Genomic DNA, 16,345 nt, shown 5'->3' with positions numbered 1-16,345 from the left:
ATTCATACTATTCAGAGTTTTTACCTCCACACTCACCTGCATCATTACATTCAGCCCTGTTATAAGCACTTACCTCCTGCATAACCATATCCTGACTTCTACGAAGGAACTGTCCCTCTGCTTTGACAATGGTTTGGAGAAACTTTAAGTACTGAACATGTCGGCCATGAGTCTCAATACAGTGAATGAAGTGTTGTATGACCCGTTCTGATACCTCACTGCACAGGTGAGAGTTATCCTTAAAAACAGCACACACTGTCTTGGCTTCTAGCAGCTGCAGCAAAAGAGGTAATAACATAAGGAAAACAAAAAAAAAGGTGGAAATGTACATTAAAAACTTAGTCTAAGCCCTGGGTAATTTGATATTGTTAAGAGCTGTATGTGCTACATACAATCCTTCCTCACTCATTCTCTCCATGTCACCAAACCATTTCAATACACCCTCTTCTGCTCTCTCAACCACACTCTTTATACTTCCACATATCTCTCTTACCCTTTCATTATTTACTCGATCAAACCACCTCACACAAAATGTTGTCCTCAAACATTTCATTTCCAACACATCCACCCTTCTCCGCACAACCCTATCTATAGCCCATGCCTCGCAACCATATAACATTGTTGGAACCACTATTCCTTCAAACGTACCCCCTCCGCACAACCCTATCTATAACCCATGCCTCACAACCATAAAACATTGTTGGAACCACCATTTCTTCAAACATAGCCATTTTTGCTCTCCGAGATAACATTCTCACTTTCCACACATTCTTCAACCCTCCTAGAACCTTCATCCCCTCTCCCACCCTGTGACTCACTTCTGCTTCCATGATTCCATCCGCTGCTATATCCACTCCCAGATATCTAAAACACTTCACTTCCTCCATATATATGTATGTATAATTGTATATGGAAGGAAAAAGCAGAAAAAAACTACTGTTGTTTTCTTCTTACCCCTGGGTTGAGGAACAGATCAATGCTCTTATATAGCAAAGCCTGATTTGCCCGATCACCAAGGCAAAAGTTCTGAAGAAACTGATGGGCAAGCTCAATTAATTCATTCATACGTTTATCTTCCTTTCTGTCATAAGGAATCTGAAAAAGAAAACGATAATATTGAAGATTACTGAAAATTTCTTGCAGTGGTAGCTATCATATCTAACACAGAAAAAGACCTGATGAATGTAAAGATGATGCTAGCTAACACTTTGCTGTGGATTCAAGAAAATGTGAAAAGGAGATAGTGTAGAGCTAAATATCATAAACTCTTGTTGATAATTCTCTCATGCAGACAAGTGAAACACAGTAGAAACTGTCTTAGTAAATACATGTGACATATTTTCATCAATCAGTTCACTTACATACTAAGAGGAAAAGGTTTCTGATCAGAACAATTTTATGAAAATGTTGAGAACTGCTTAAAACTCAAACCTTTCTAAGTCCATGAATGGACAATATACATTTACTGTTTCCCCCTTGCTGAAAATATTTTTGGCCAAGTAAAGAGATCTTGATACCCTCAACTTTCTGTCAAGTGTAGATTATCATGCACCTTCCTCTTCTTCTTTCAAGGCTGCAGAGTTTGAATTCTTCCAGCTCCTCATGACAGTTCATGTATTTCATTTCTTCAATTCTTATTGTGAACTGGTTTTGAATCCTCTCTAATTTCTTTATATCCAATTTTTTGGCTGATGACCATAAAATGTATTATTCAATTTTGTTATAAATCATTTTCTTCATAAGCTTTCCATCTTTCATGGTGAAACTTCTCATTATTATCCCACTCATTACTTGGCTAGACAAGACAGTATTATCAATACACTCTTTAAAGTCAAGTATGGCATTACCAGACTCTGCCTACATGTAGGTCCAGTAAAAAGGGTCCTGGGGTCATATAATTAAAAAATTCAAGTATTATCAGTAGACAGAAAGGAGTACCATATAATCAATGGCCTTCCCACCCCAAAAGGAGCCCATTTTACCTTGCTCCCACCTGGAGCACAGCCTCAAAGCTTTTAAAAAAAAGTTCTGGGTTTACTAGACTAACTCCAACTACCTCATCTGCGATCTTAACAGACTGCATGACATGCTTTTGTAAGACGACAGAGCAGATGTATGAAGAGGATAATCAAGCTGCACAAGCAATTACCTATAAAGTACATGATGTAATGCAAGAGAAATATAACTAATCTAACATAATGCCTTTCATAACTCTTCCATTCATCTAAACATTGTGCTATACCATGCAAAATTCTGCTCCTACTGCACATATGCTGTTTAGCAAATTACTTGCTCATATCTAACTTTAATCTTCAGCAACAACAGAGACTATGTACTTACTTGCAACAGCTCCAAAACTACAGAATGGATGCCCATGTTCCGCAAAAGCCGCTGTTCATTCCTCTTGGGAGACAGATTACCATGACTGGACTGTGTGACACACAGCTTATTCATTCTCACTAAAATCTGCAATGAAAAATAAAAACTCAAATGAGGCATAAAATGAAAACATTAATCAGTATCCTACAAAGGAAAACTAAATTTTATAAATCATCCCTGTGTATTCCCTAAGATTCCATTACTGATGTAAAATAAAAAAAAATTTCATATTAAATCTCTGTTTTCCACATGAGCAAGGTAGTGCCAGGAACAGATGAAGAAAGGCCACATCACTCACATCCAATCTCGAGCTGTCATGTATAATGCATGGATCCCTATCCAAAACCAGGTCCACAGAACTTTCTATGGTTTACCCAAGATGCTTCACATAACTTAGTTCACTCCAATGACAGCATGTTGACACCAGTATATCACATCATTCCAATTCACTCTATCCTATGCAAGCCTTTCACCCTCCTGCATGTTCAGGCTCCAGTCACTCAAATCTTTTCCACTCCACCCCTCAATCTCCAATTTGGTCTCCTTGTTCTCATTTTCCCCTTCTCTTCTGATGTATATATCTTCTTTGTCAACCTTTCCTCACTCATTCTCTCCATACATCCAAACAATTTCAGTACCCCCTCTTCAGTTTTCTTAACCACACTCTTTTTATTACCAAACATATCTCTTACCCTTTCATTATTCATTCAATCAAACCACCTCACACCACATGTTGTCCTCAAACATTTTATTTCCAAAACATCCATCCTACTCCATACAGCTTTATCTACAGCCCATGCCTCACATCCATATAATATTGTTGGGACTAGCATTCTGTCATACATACCCATTTTTGCCCTCCCAGATAACATTATCTCTTTTCACACATTCTTCAGCACTTCCAGAACCTTCACCCTCACCCCTGCCCATGACTCACTTACAAAGTTTCATTTGCCGCCACGTCCACAACCAAATATCTATATGATGAAGGTAAAAACATAAATTTCATATACTCATTGAATCACATACCAGTACGGTATTCTAGCAAAACACACATTCAAATTCAAAATCACGTAAACTTTACTACTAATACATCAGTGAAGGTGTGCCTTGAAAATATATATATATATTTTTTTCTTTTTGCTTTGTCGCTGTCTCCCGCGTTTGCAAGGTAGCGCAAGGAAACAGACGAAAGAAATGGCCCAACCCACCCTCATACACATGTATATACATACGTCCACACATGCAAAAATACATACCTACACAGCTTTCCATGGTTTACCCCAGACGCTTCACATGCCCTGATTCAATCCACTGACAGCACGTCAACCCCGGTATACCACATCGATCCAATTCACTCTATTCCTTGCCCTCCTTTCACCCTCCTGCATGTTCAGGCCCCGATCACACAAAATCTTTTTCACTCCATCTTTCCACCTCCAATTTGGTCTCCCACTTCTCCTCGTTCCCTCCACCTCCGACACATATATCCTCTTGGTCAATCTTTCCTCACTCATTCTCTCCATGTGCCCAAACCATTTCAAAACACCCTCTTCTGCTCTCTCAACCACGCTCTTTTTATTTCCACACATCTCTCTTACCCTTACATTACTTACTCGATCAAACCACCTCACACCACACATTGTCCTTAAACATCTCATTTCCAGCACATCCATCCTCCTGCGCACAACTCTATCCATAGCACACGCCTTGCAACCATACAACATTGTTGGAACCACTATTCCTTCAAACATACCCATTTTTGCTTTCCGAGATAATGTTCTCGACTTCCACACATTCTTCAAGGCTCCCAGAATTTTCACCCCCTCCCCCACCCTATGATCCACTTCCGCTTCCATGGTTCCATCCGCTGCCAGATCCACTCCCAGATATCTAAAACACTTTACTTCCTCCAGTTTTTCTCCATTCAAACTTACCTCCCAATTGACTTGATCCTCAACCCTACTGTACCTAATAACCTTGCTCTTATTCACATTTACTCTTAACTTTCTTCTTTCACACACTTTACCAAACTCAGTCACCAGCTTCTGCAGTTTCTCACATGAATCAGCCACCAGCGCTGTATCATCAGCGAACAACAACTGACTCACTTCCCAAGCTCTCTCATCCCCAACAGACTTCATATTTGCCCCTCTTTCCAAAACTCTTGCATTCACCTCCCTAACAACCCCATCCATAAACAAATTAAACAACCATGGAGACATCACACACCCCTTCCGCAAACCTACATTCAATGAGAACCAATCACTTTCCTCTCTTCCTACACGTACACATGCCTTACATCCTCGATAAAAACTTTTCACTTGAAAATATATACATACAATAAAAGTGGTCACCATGAATATAGATAACAGTGAATCATCTGAATCCCCTAAGACTCAATCATGTGGACATGCAAATTTCTCTGGGAACTACAGGAATTTACAAAATGATATGGCATTTTGTCGAATAAGAAATGATAAGGTAAAAGAGAAGTGCAGTAGTAAGAGGGATGTGTATGAAAGAGGTGAAGAAGGTGTGCTGAAATGATTTGGACATATGGGGAGGTAAAGTGAGGTGAGGATGACTAAGAGGGTATACATGTTAAAAGTAGAGTAAACAAGAAAAAGGGGAACACTAAGCACGAGGTAGAGGGGTGAAATGAAAGATGCTTTGAAAGCCTTGGTCCTATGCAAATGAGAGGGTGTGAGGCATGCAATGGACAGAGTGAAATTGGAGAAATGCGTCATGCAGGGGAAGACATGCTGCCTATGGGCTGAACCAGGCTTGTGAAGGTGGTGATAATAAAGCTAAAATTATGTCTCATTCATTATAACTTACAAATTGTAGTCTTTATAAATCTAATTTACTGCCACATATACAACAAGAACTTTTACTTCTTTAACACCCATTTTTCCCAAGGAAACCAAAGGAACATCTGTGAGGTCCTGGCTGTGGTTAGGTGTTCTCTAGTTCCAGTGCATTCAGTGTGACAGCTAAAATGGATGCGAGCAAATAAGGCCATCTCTTCACCTGTTTCCAATGCTACCTTGCTAACATGGAAAATGACTTAATAATAAGCTAAAGAATGCCTCTCTACAACTGGGGAAAAAAAAGGTGAAAAATCTTATCCTCAGCTTTAGCAATGGTTCTTTTGTAAAATGAGATATAACACAAATCTGAACACTCAATTCATTCCATACAGACTCCATATTAAAAAGATAAAGAGTGTCTGTATTAGTGATTTTTTTTCTGTACCTAACTGCCTCTCCTGTTTTAAAGAGAAAGCACCAAGAACAAAACAATAGCCTCATTACATGCATGCAATTTCTAGTTGTCTTCTATAATGTACCAAATCAAGCACCTATCATCCACAGCGAAGCTCTACAGACTAATCAGTGGTTTCCCTTGATCACTTCACATCTCTTGTATTTATGAGCATGAATACAATATATCTGTACCTAACAAGAGATAGGGGAAAAGAACTTTAGTATTCTGCATGTTAGACAAGTGAGAGAAGTGGGAGCAGAGGTTTGGAAATCCATCTCTTCTGTACTATCACTTTTCAAAAAGAAGACCAGAAAAAGAGCCAAGTAAGAATTTTCACTTAAAGGCTCAATTATGCTTTCTCCACCTCACCGAGGCAGGAAAAGGCAAACAAGGATATAAAAAATTTTCAACAAAACAGGACCAGTAACATCTTACCTGTTGAATACGTTTGTAGTTATCTGCTTGCTCAGGTTCAAGTGGAGGGCCAAGACCCAAGTCAATGGCAGATTCTTGTTTGTCTTGTGCTGTAAGTTTTGGTGCTGGAGGCTTCTTAGGTTTACTTAATGCTGTAATTTCAATATCACCTTTAGAATTCAATGGACTTATATGAAGGAAGTTACCAAGTTAACAATACAATAATATCTAAGAAATATTTAAATATCAAAGAGAACTATCATGAAGATTATCAAAAAGACTTCCACAGCAGATGGGATTCTCATCTCATATAAACATACTAAAATAACACAGGAAGAATGAATGACTGAAACATCAAGGTAATGAGAAAAAAATGATGACATGATTATATGCAAGAGCATAAAGTAGTATAAGAGTGTGCAAGGATTTAACAAAGACAGTCCATAAACATTTCTAGTATGGGACATCCCATAATATTCTTGAAAATGACTTACTTTATAAACTATATAAAGAAAGAGAGACAACATTTGCTTTTCAAAATGGTGAATATATTACATCTATACTGCTGTTTACCTCATCAGCTTAGATCACTGTTAGTTCACATTTACTCTCCTAATTCTTACTCAATGATCATCACAGTACTTTCACCTGTCTATCTATTTATCTAATGTCATTACACTGCTTCCCTAATTATCTCCCATCCCCCATCCACTCTCCTAGTTTAATTCAACCTCACTTGCTGCCATTCTTAACCCAATTTCTTGTGCTGTCTCTTCAAATAAACCTCTTTTCTAAACTCCTCACTTTCATTACAGTCTTACCAACCATATAATTTCCTCCTTTCCTAAAGCCTCTACAAACTTTCACTTTTGCCTCCACCAAGAAGTGATCAGACATCCCACTAGTTGCCCCCTTAGCACACTTACAGCACATCAAAAACCTCTTTAGCATGCATATCAGCAAGAACATAATCCAATAATGCCTGCTTACCATATGTCACACTCACCCATGCATGATTATGTATGCCCTTGTTTTTAAACCAGGTATTGCTAATTATCGTTCCTTTTCCAGCACACAACTCACTCTTCCATGCGAATCACCCATCACAATTACTCAATATGTCACTTCAAAATTACTGATGTATTCCCTCACCTACTCCTAAAACACTAACCTCTCTTCCTCCCTCCTCTCTCTCTTAAAGGGTACACTTGTCGGCAATGGAATGAACAAAGAAGAGAAACCATGAAGGAGGTGGACGTATGAGTAAAAGACACTTGAGCGTTTGAGGCTAGAACATGAAGGAGAGTGTGAGGCGTGCCAGGGACGGAGTGAACTGGAGTGATGTGGTACACAGAAGGCAACATGTTCTCAATAAGTCAAACTAGGGCACATGAAGCAGTTTGGGGAACCACACAATGGTTTGTGGGGCTTGGTTATAGATAGGGGGCTTAGGTTTCCTTGTATCATAAAAGACAGATGAGTATGGAAGTAAGCAAATGAGGCTGTTCATCTGTTTTGGTGCTACCATGCTACAAGGAAAATGGTAAACAAGTAAGGATGGTTAATTTGTTTGAAGATGAGGTGATCAAGGTGAATGCAAGCTTCTCAAAGAAAGTTGCAAATTTGCTGTCTGGAGGGATGGGGTGGGATGGGAAAGGGAGGTGGGTGTGTGTGTGTGTGTGTGTGTGTGTGTGTGTGTGTGTGTGTGTGTGTGTGTGGGGTCTGTGAATTATAGTGTTTGCTAATGATATCATATTCATAGCAGATTCAAGTAAGAAACTGTGTGTGTGTGTGTGTGCATGTGTGTGTGTGTGTGTGTGTGTGTGTGCACGTGTGTGTGAGGTTGGGGTTGTAAATTATACTGTTTGCTGGTGACATCGTGTCTGTAGCAGATTTGAGTAAGAAACTGCAGAACCTCAGGAAAGAGTGTGAAAATAGTAAGTTTAGAGTATATGAGAATTAAGGCAAAGCCATTACATTTTGCACAGGAGAGAGACAGGTTAGTTGAACTGTGAATCTGAATGGAGAGAATCTGGAGGAAGTGGAACAGACATGGTAGCAAATGGAACCACAGAAGCTGAAGTGAACCATAGGGTGGGAGGGATAAAGTCATGGGTGCATCGCAGTGTGTATGCAAAAAGGGGAGTCACTGTCTGCAAGGGATAAAATGGGTGTCTGACACTTTAGTAGTACTGACAATGCTGTATGGATATGAGGTGTGTGCTGAAAAGAATGTTTAAAGACAAAATATGGTGCTAAGTGGAATGACTGAACAAGTAATGACATGGTAAGATAGAGATGTAGTAGTATAAGGAGTATGTATAAATGAGCTAAAGAGGGGGTGCTGAAATTATTTGGGCATATGGAGGGGATGAGTGAAGATAGGTTGACTATGAGGGTGTACACACATGAAGAGATGGAAACAAGGAAATGAAATGAACCAAGAAGCAGGATGAAGGACAGGGTGAAAGAATCTTTGTGTTCAGGGCCTGAACATGCAGAAAAGTGTGAGGGGTACATGGGATAAAGTCCATTGGAGCAATGTAGTATACAGGAGGCAACATGCTGTCAGTGGGATAAATCAGCACGGTGGTCAGGGAAAATCACTGAAAGGTCTGTGTGATTTGGTTGAGGATAGTGGGTTTTGGTTTCAGAGCATTATGCGTAACAGCCAGACAACAGCGAGTGACTGAGGTTGCTCCTTCATCTGTTCCTGGTGCAGTTTCACAAACATGGGAAACAGCGAACCACCTATAAGAGGTAGCTCCAGGAACAAATGAACAATGGTAATGTCTGCACACTCCATCCTCCAGCTGCTTTGCATGATGTATTAAAAACAATGTCTTCCATCCACAGTCAAGCCCAGATACAGTTCCATTATTTGCCTCAACCAATTCATATGTCCAAAGGCAAGATGAAGAAAAATTGAAATAAAAAAATTCATGATAAAATACATGTTATGATGCTTAAATGACAAGAGTCTAATGAAAATACAGCTATTATCACCTACCATCTTCTTCATCATCATCTTTATTCTTCTTCTTCTTTTTTTTAGTTCCACCACCATCTTCATCTGTACTTCTAGACTTATAAACCCACAATTCTGACTTTTCTACGAGATTGCGTAAATCATCTGAATCCTCTTTTATTTGCTTGTAAGACTCCACATCCCCATCTTGAACTAAAAGCTGAACCTAAATATACAAAGATAACACCAAAAATGTTATTCAAATATATCATTTTTGTAAAAAAGTATGAGCATCAAATACATCAATCAAGTGCTCAGTCATCTCTTCCTAACGCTACCTTACTTGAGCAGGAAATAGTGAAGACATATGAAAGAAAAACATTTCCTGTATGAATCAATGAACTCCAGTCAGATCTGCTGATTATATTAAACATAGTTTACTTACCAAAGCTAACAAAAATTTTCCATGTCTTGTAATATTATCAATAATTGTTACAGATTCATCTACAAAGACCTATAACATCAGGAGTCACTAAAATAAAGGTGTTGAGTTAGGTATAATTTCCTTTTTAACTATACAGTAAAAAAAAGTATACATATAAATGGGGGAAACAAAATACAAGGCCAAAGGACAAAAAACTTACATAAACAGACAGGCAAATAAAGTGATGAAACTGTGAATGCAAGGGACTAAAGTTTAAAAAGTTGTATGACAATAAAAAAAATTCAGCTGATGGAGCCCTACTACTGGAGAACTTCCTCCCTGCATCTTTCAAATAGGTAATCAAACACACAGACATACTCGAACTATACTTTCAGGTAACATCTTTAAATTGATCTTTATGTACCTTGCTAAGTTGCTCTCATATCATCATGAAATATTACCTGTTTAAAGTTTTGGAGCACTTCCTGCCTCTGTGAAAAGTGTCTGAAGAGCAGCTGCAAAGAACGTGACACCAAAGGAGGATACTCATGCATAGTCAAGTGCAGCAACACACGTAAGAACTTCTTTCCACCTTCACCATCAAGGTCCAGGCTGGAGTTTTCCTCACTGTGAAAAGAAATATCAAGTATTCCAAAAGTGGAGATGAAAAATAGGTACAAGTCCATAAGAAACCATAAGAAATAGATGATCTCTCTTAAACAAAATATAAATGTTAGTGTTAATTATACATCTGCAAAGCTCTTTTTGGTCTAACATTTTTTTCTTTGATTATTACACTGATTATTGATTGCTTTATCAATACATAAACAATAATTCTTATACCAACAATATCATGACTAAGTTTTTTGAGATAAATCATGAGAGGTGTTGTTCCATATGTGAGATCACAATGGATACTAGTGTGCAGTGCAAAGAAGTTGTCCCACTGAAGCTAACTAAGGCATATTATGGCCATATAATACAGGGTGAAATTAGCACACACACTCCAAACTATAAATTAAGCCCATATACACAAAACCGGATTTCTAATGAATTTTCAAAGCTTTGGATGTTTATTATGCACAAAATTCATCAATATAGGTTTTTTGGAGGGCACATATTGAGACATCAGAAAATGAAAGCAGTGTTGTGATTAGTGTTACCAACCATAATACATATATGTCCCATACACTTTTCAATGGTTTTCTCTAGCTGCTTCATGTGCCCTTGTTCAGCCCTTAACAGCATATATATCTATTATTCTATTATACTTTGTCGCTGTCTCCCGTGTTAGCGAAGTACCGCAAAGAAACAGATGAAAGTGCCCACACATGCACATATACATACCTATACATTTCAACATATACATACATACACACATACACAGACATATACATATGTACATATTCATACTTGCTGCCTTTATTCATTCCCATCGCCACCCTGCCACACATGAAATAGCATCCCCCCCCCCCCCACACACACACACACACGATGTAGCACTAGGAAAAGACAACAAAGGCCACATTCGTTCACACTCAGTCTCTAGCTGTCATGTGTAACGCACCAAAACCACAGCTCCCTTTACACATCCACATAATACTAGATTACATACCAATTGTCAGGCACACAAGAGATATTCTTGGACATAAATGTGTTAAGTGGGGTAGTGGGTGGGATGTCTGATCATTACCTGGAGGATGCAAGTGTGAAGGGGTGTAAAGGTTTTTGGATACGAGGAAATCATATGGATATAAGGAAATAATATGAGTGAGAATAGGGTGGTGAAAGTGTATGAACTTGAAACACAGACTCGTGCGAAGAAACACCAAGAGAGATTGAGTGTAGAATGGCAGACGGTAAGAGCAAAGAAAGCTAGGGGAGTGGGTGAGGACTGAGAGGTATTCAGGGAAGCAGTGCTGGAATGTGTGTGGCATACATAAGGTTGGAGGTGGGCAGGCAAGAAAGGGTAGTGAACGGAGGGATGATGAAAAAAAAGCTAATACTGAAAGTGATGAGTATGGGAAGGAATAAGGAATATGGGAGGAATGAGAGAAAAAGGAAGTTTTCATCAAAAGTGTAAGGTGGCAGGGGTGTGTAATATCACCATGGCTGTTCAATTTGTTTATGGATGGGGTTGTTAGGGAGTTAAACACAGAGGTCTTGGAGAGAGGGCCACGTATGCAGTCTGCAGGAGGTAAGGGGACCTGGGATTTCAGTCAGTTGCTATTTGCTGAAGACATAGTACTAGTGGTAAATTTGAGTGAGAAACTGCAGAAATTAGTATCTGAGTTCCAGGGACTGTGGGAGAGGAGAAAGTTAAGAGCAAATGCAAATAAAAGCAAGGTTATTACATTTACCAGGGCAAAGAGACAGACACAGAATGGAACCATGGAAACATAGGTGTTCACTTAATTCATGAAAAATTCATGATTATCACAAATTTCACAATGAGGCTTGACACAATTCATGAAAAAAGTATATGACATGAACAACTTACCATGATGAAGACTGAAGTGATGGCTTGCGTTGTGAGGAGGACCAGACCAGGCCCAGACCAGACCTAGAGCCAAATATCATTGCACTCATAAATTTCAAATTTCTTATTTCTTATTTCTATGAAACACAACACTTGTAATCCACTAATGTAATTTACTTAACACTATTGTACAAGAATCTATACACTGTACTCTATAAACTTATACTGTACTTATACTACTTTTACTGTAGTATACTTGATATGTACTGTAATAACACACAAAAAAAAAACAGAAATAAATACACAGCAAAGTGTGGACAGCAAATAATGCTATAAAGCTGGTGTAGCTTGAGACAGACAAGCAGGGGGAAGTGATGTGCTCAACATGTTACCACAGGAGTATGCCACCATGTGGTGTACTGGATGGGCTGATGAATTCAGATAAGAATTGGGATTATATTCTGAAACTCATGGAAATTCTGTTCACTAATTCACCATCACACCTAACTCATTCCTGCAAAAGATCAAGACATAATGCGGGATGCCAAATTTGTTTCACAAGTCACTATATTCTTCCCATTTCAGCGAAATTTTTTCATCCTCTTGTAGACACCAAAACAGAGAACCACTGAACTACTGATGTCCCAAGCATTAGCAGGGAAGTATGGCATGTGTTTGTCTGGGAGTGCAGTTTCTGAGAGACATATTTCTGGTGGATTGGAGTTCAAGACTGAGTTAGGAGGTCAACTGTTTAGTGCTTATCAGGTTATTTCAGCATGTGTTTTGTTAGTGTTATATTTGCTGGAGGTTTTTAGGGATCTGATGAGACAGAACTGGTGGCTGGTTCAAGTGAGAAACTACAGGAGTTGGTGACTAAAAAGAGTGTATAAAAAGATAGAGTTGAGAGAGAATGTAAATAAAAGCAAGGTTATTAGGTTCAGCAGGGTTGAGGGACACGTAAGTTGGAGTGTTAGTTTGAATGCAGAAAAATTTGAGGAAGTGTTGTGTTTTACACATCTGGGAATGGACATGGCATCAAATGAAGCCATAGGGTGGGGAAGGGAGTGAAGGTTCTAAGAGTGCTGAAGAATGTTTGGAAAGAGAGAACGTTATTTGGGAGAGCAAAAATAGGTATGTTTTAAGGAATAGTAGTCCCAACAATATTACATGGACACAAAGGATGGGCTATATATACTGGGTAGTGCAGAGGTGGGTGGGTGTGTTGGAAATGAAATGTTTGAGGACATTATGTAAAGTGAGATGACATAAATAAGTAATGAAAGGGTAAGAGGGATGTGTGGTAATATAAAGAGTGTAGTTGGGAAAGCAGAAGAGGGTGTGCTGAAACGGTTTGGACATATGAAAAGAGTGAGTGAGGAAAGGTTGACAAAGAGATATATGTGTCAGAAGTGGAGAGAACAAGGAGAGCTGGGAGGCCAAATTGGAGATGGAAGGACGGAGCGAAAAAAAATTTTGAGTGACTGCAGCCTGATCATTCAGGAGGGTGAAAGGCATGCATGAGATAAAGTGAACTGAACAATGTGGTATATTAGGGTTGAAGTGCTGTCAGTGGACTGAACTAAGGCATGTGAAACACTTGGGGTAAACAATGGAAAGGTCTGTGGCGCCTGGAAGTGGACAGGGAGCTGTGGTTTCAGTGCAAGACACATGACAGACAGAGAATGAGTGTGAGCAGATGTGGCCTTTCTTTGACTGTTTCTTGGTGCTATATACATACATACAAACACGAGACTCTGCCTACATGAAGTACACCGTGAGTGAAAAGTCACCTCTGGCAAGGCTGCATTATTGTTTGCTGAGAAAAGGGACTACAATTCCATCAAAGACCTTCTCACTCCAATGGAATCCATCATTTCCCTCCCACATGAAGTAGTGCTACCTTGGAGTTGCTATCAATAGCTCCAGGAAAAGGAGTCCTGGGACAATTTTCCAATAAGTAAATAAATACAAAAAATACAATAATCAAATATATAAATGAACGTACATAAATACATGGAGAGAATGAGTGAGGAAAGATTGACAGAGGAGATATGTCAGAGGTGGAGGGAACGACAAGAAGTGGGAGACCAAATTGGAGGTGGAAGGATGGAGTGAAAAAGATTTTTAGCAATCAGGCCCTGAACATGCAGAAGGGTGAAAGGCGTGCAAAGAATACGGTAAATTGGAACGATGTGGTATACCAGGGTCGATGTGCTGTCAATGGATTGAACCAGAGCATGTGAAGTGTCCAGGGGTAAACCATGGAAAGTTTTGTGGGGCCTGGATGTCAAAAGGGAGCTGTGGTTTTGGTGCATTATACACAACAGCTAGAGACTGAGTGTGAACGAATGTGGCCTTTGTCATCTTTCCTAGCGCTACCTCACGCGCGTGCCGGGGGAGGGGGTGTCATTTTATGTGTGGTGGGGTGGCAATGGGAATGAATAAAGGCAGCAAGTATGAATTATGTACATATGTATATATGTATATGTCTGTGTATATATATATATGTATACGCTGAAATGTATAGGTATGTATACGTGCTTGTGTGGACGTGTCTGTATATACATGTGTATGTGGGTAGGTTGGGCCATTCTTTCATCTATTTCCTTGCACTACCTTGCTAACATGGGAGACAGCGACAAAGTATAATAATAATAATAATAATAATAATAATAATAACATAAATACATAAAATCAGGCTGACAGAGATACAAAGACTATTCCATGTTTTCCCATGACCTTTTCATAAGCCCTAGTTATACCTGCTGACCGCACGACAACCCCTAAATACCATATCAATCCTAAGCACACCTTTTTCTCAAGTAAGTTCAGGCCCCATTTCTCCAAGGCCTCTTTCTATCCATCCTTCTATCTCCTTATCAGTCTCCCTCTCCCCCTTGTTCCCTCCACTTCTGACATGTAGACCTCTTAATAAGTCTTTATAAGCCCATCCTCTCCATACATCTAAAATAAATCATATTAGCAAATCCTGATCACATCTCTCTCTCTCTCTCTCTCTCTCTCTCTCTCTCTCTCTCTCTCTCTCTCTCTCTCTCTCTCTCTCTCTCTCAAGCAGACTGTGCTTCTACCACATGTTTCTCTTACAATATGAAGTCTTTACAAGTCCATCAGGACTCACACCAAATGTGGTCCTCAGGCATTCCATTTCCAAAATGTCTGCCATCCTCTGTTGTTTTGCATTCAGAAGACAATGACCTTTCCTTCCATGCACTCCTAAATGCACTTAGGACCTTAGCCCCCACTCCAAACCTATACGCTCACTTCAGACCCCATGGTTCCATCTGTTGATGCATCTACTCTACTTTCAGGTACCTTAAGTACTCCACTTACTCCAAGTCCTCCCCACTCAAACTTATTGATGCATCTACTCTACTTTCAGGTACCTTAAGTACTCCACTTACTTCTAGTCCTCCCCATTCAAACTTAATCTTCAACCATTCTGTACTCCACTTACTTCAAGTCCTCCCCATTCAAACTTAATCTTCAACCATTCTGTCTCATCACCTTCAGCATCTCATTACCTTACTTTTGTTCATAAAGTTTGAGAAGCAAACAGACAAATAACAGATAATTACAAAGATAGATACATCCACAGATCAACAGAATTTCATTTATAAAAATATTCAACCAGTAAAAATTGTCCTGGTGAATAATATAAAGTTTCCCGGGAACAAATGATTTCATCTAAATTACAGGGGTGTGTGGCTTGACAAAAAGCATCACACTTGCTACCAAACATTCAACAACAAAGACAGATTCACAACAGATACAAATTCATGAGGGGAAATAGAATTTGTGAGGAATAAATGTAAATGGGAGGAAGTTGTACACATTTTCATAATAAAGTAACTTAAATATGTTCAAGCAAAACAAGGAAGAGGAGGTGAAACTTTCAAAAGGAATGGCATGAAGGGTGAGATACAAATGGTTATGTGAGAGATGCAGTAATCATAATGATGAGCAGTCCTATAATTTTTTGATGATGCATCTTATATTAGGTTAGCAATATCCTGGCTATATTTAAAAGTTCAAAAATGCTATACCTTTCTAAATCTCACTTATATCCTACTTCAAAGCATTAAATTTCATGACAATGCAGTTCAACCTTCAAATAACATGACATATCAAACAACCACATCTCTTAAAAGCTGGAAATGTTGTATAGATGCTAAAATTACTGCTTTCATATCTGGATAGGCACTTCAACCTCTCTCTTAGCACTGCATAATTGAAAGCCTTCTATGTAGCTTATTATTCTGCAAATACCTCTCTTCAACCATCCCTTTCTGTCTGCTGTGATGACTCTCTCTGTTCTACAGTAATTATTTCAGTTACTACTACTGTGAGCTTTCTGCATGTCCCAGACACTTATGGTTGGAATCATGGCACA

The 16,345-nt window shown here is 39.1% G+C and overlaps 2 protein-coding genes across 3 annotated transcripts in view; one reads left to right on the top strand and one right to left on the bottom strand.

Moving 5' to 3' along the window:
* Itpr (Inositol 1,4,5,-trisphosphate receptor) overlaps positions 1-16,345 on the bottom strand; it is a 266,291-nt gene that overhangs the window by 126,525 nt on the left and 123,421 nt on the right. Inside the window, exons 24-29 of the mRNA XM_071662011.1 lie at positions 9,917-10,082; positions 9,074-9,257; positions 6,085-6,215; positions 2,341-2,466; positions 955-1,095; positions 74-274 (exon numbers count right to left, since the gene is read on the bottom strand). Of these exons, the coding sequence (XP_071518112.1) occupies positions 74-274; positions 955-1,095; positions 2,341-2,466; positions 6,085-6,215; positions 9,074-9,257; positions 9,917-10,082 (949 nt within the window). The remainder of the gene's footprint in view (positions 1-73; positions 275-954; positions 1,096-2,340; positions 2,467-6,084; positions 6,216-9,073; positions 9,258-9,916; positions 10,083-16,345) is intronic.
* The window catches only part of LOC139748689 (prolyl endopeptidase), a 245,071-nt gene that overhangs the window by 170,194 nt on the left and 58,532 nt on the right, over positions 1-16,345 (top strand). The window lies entirely within an intron of this gene.

This window comes from Panulirus ornatus, chromosome 5 (genome assembly GCF_036320965.1).
Source record: "Panulirus ornatus isolate Po-2019 chromosome 5, ASM3632096v1, whole genome shotgun sequence".
Classification (NCBI taxonomy): Eukaryota; Metazoa; Arthropoda; class Malacostraca; order Decapoda; family Palinuridae; genus Panulirus; species Panulirus ornatus.
Note: the sequence above shows the minus strand (reverse complement) of the source record. Positions and strands in the feature narration are given on the sequence as shown.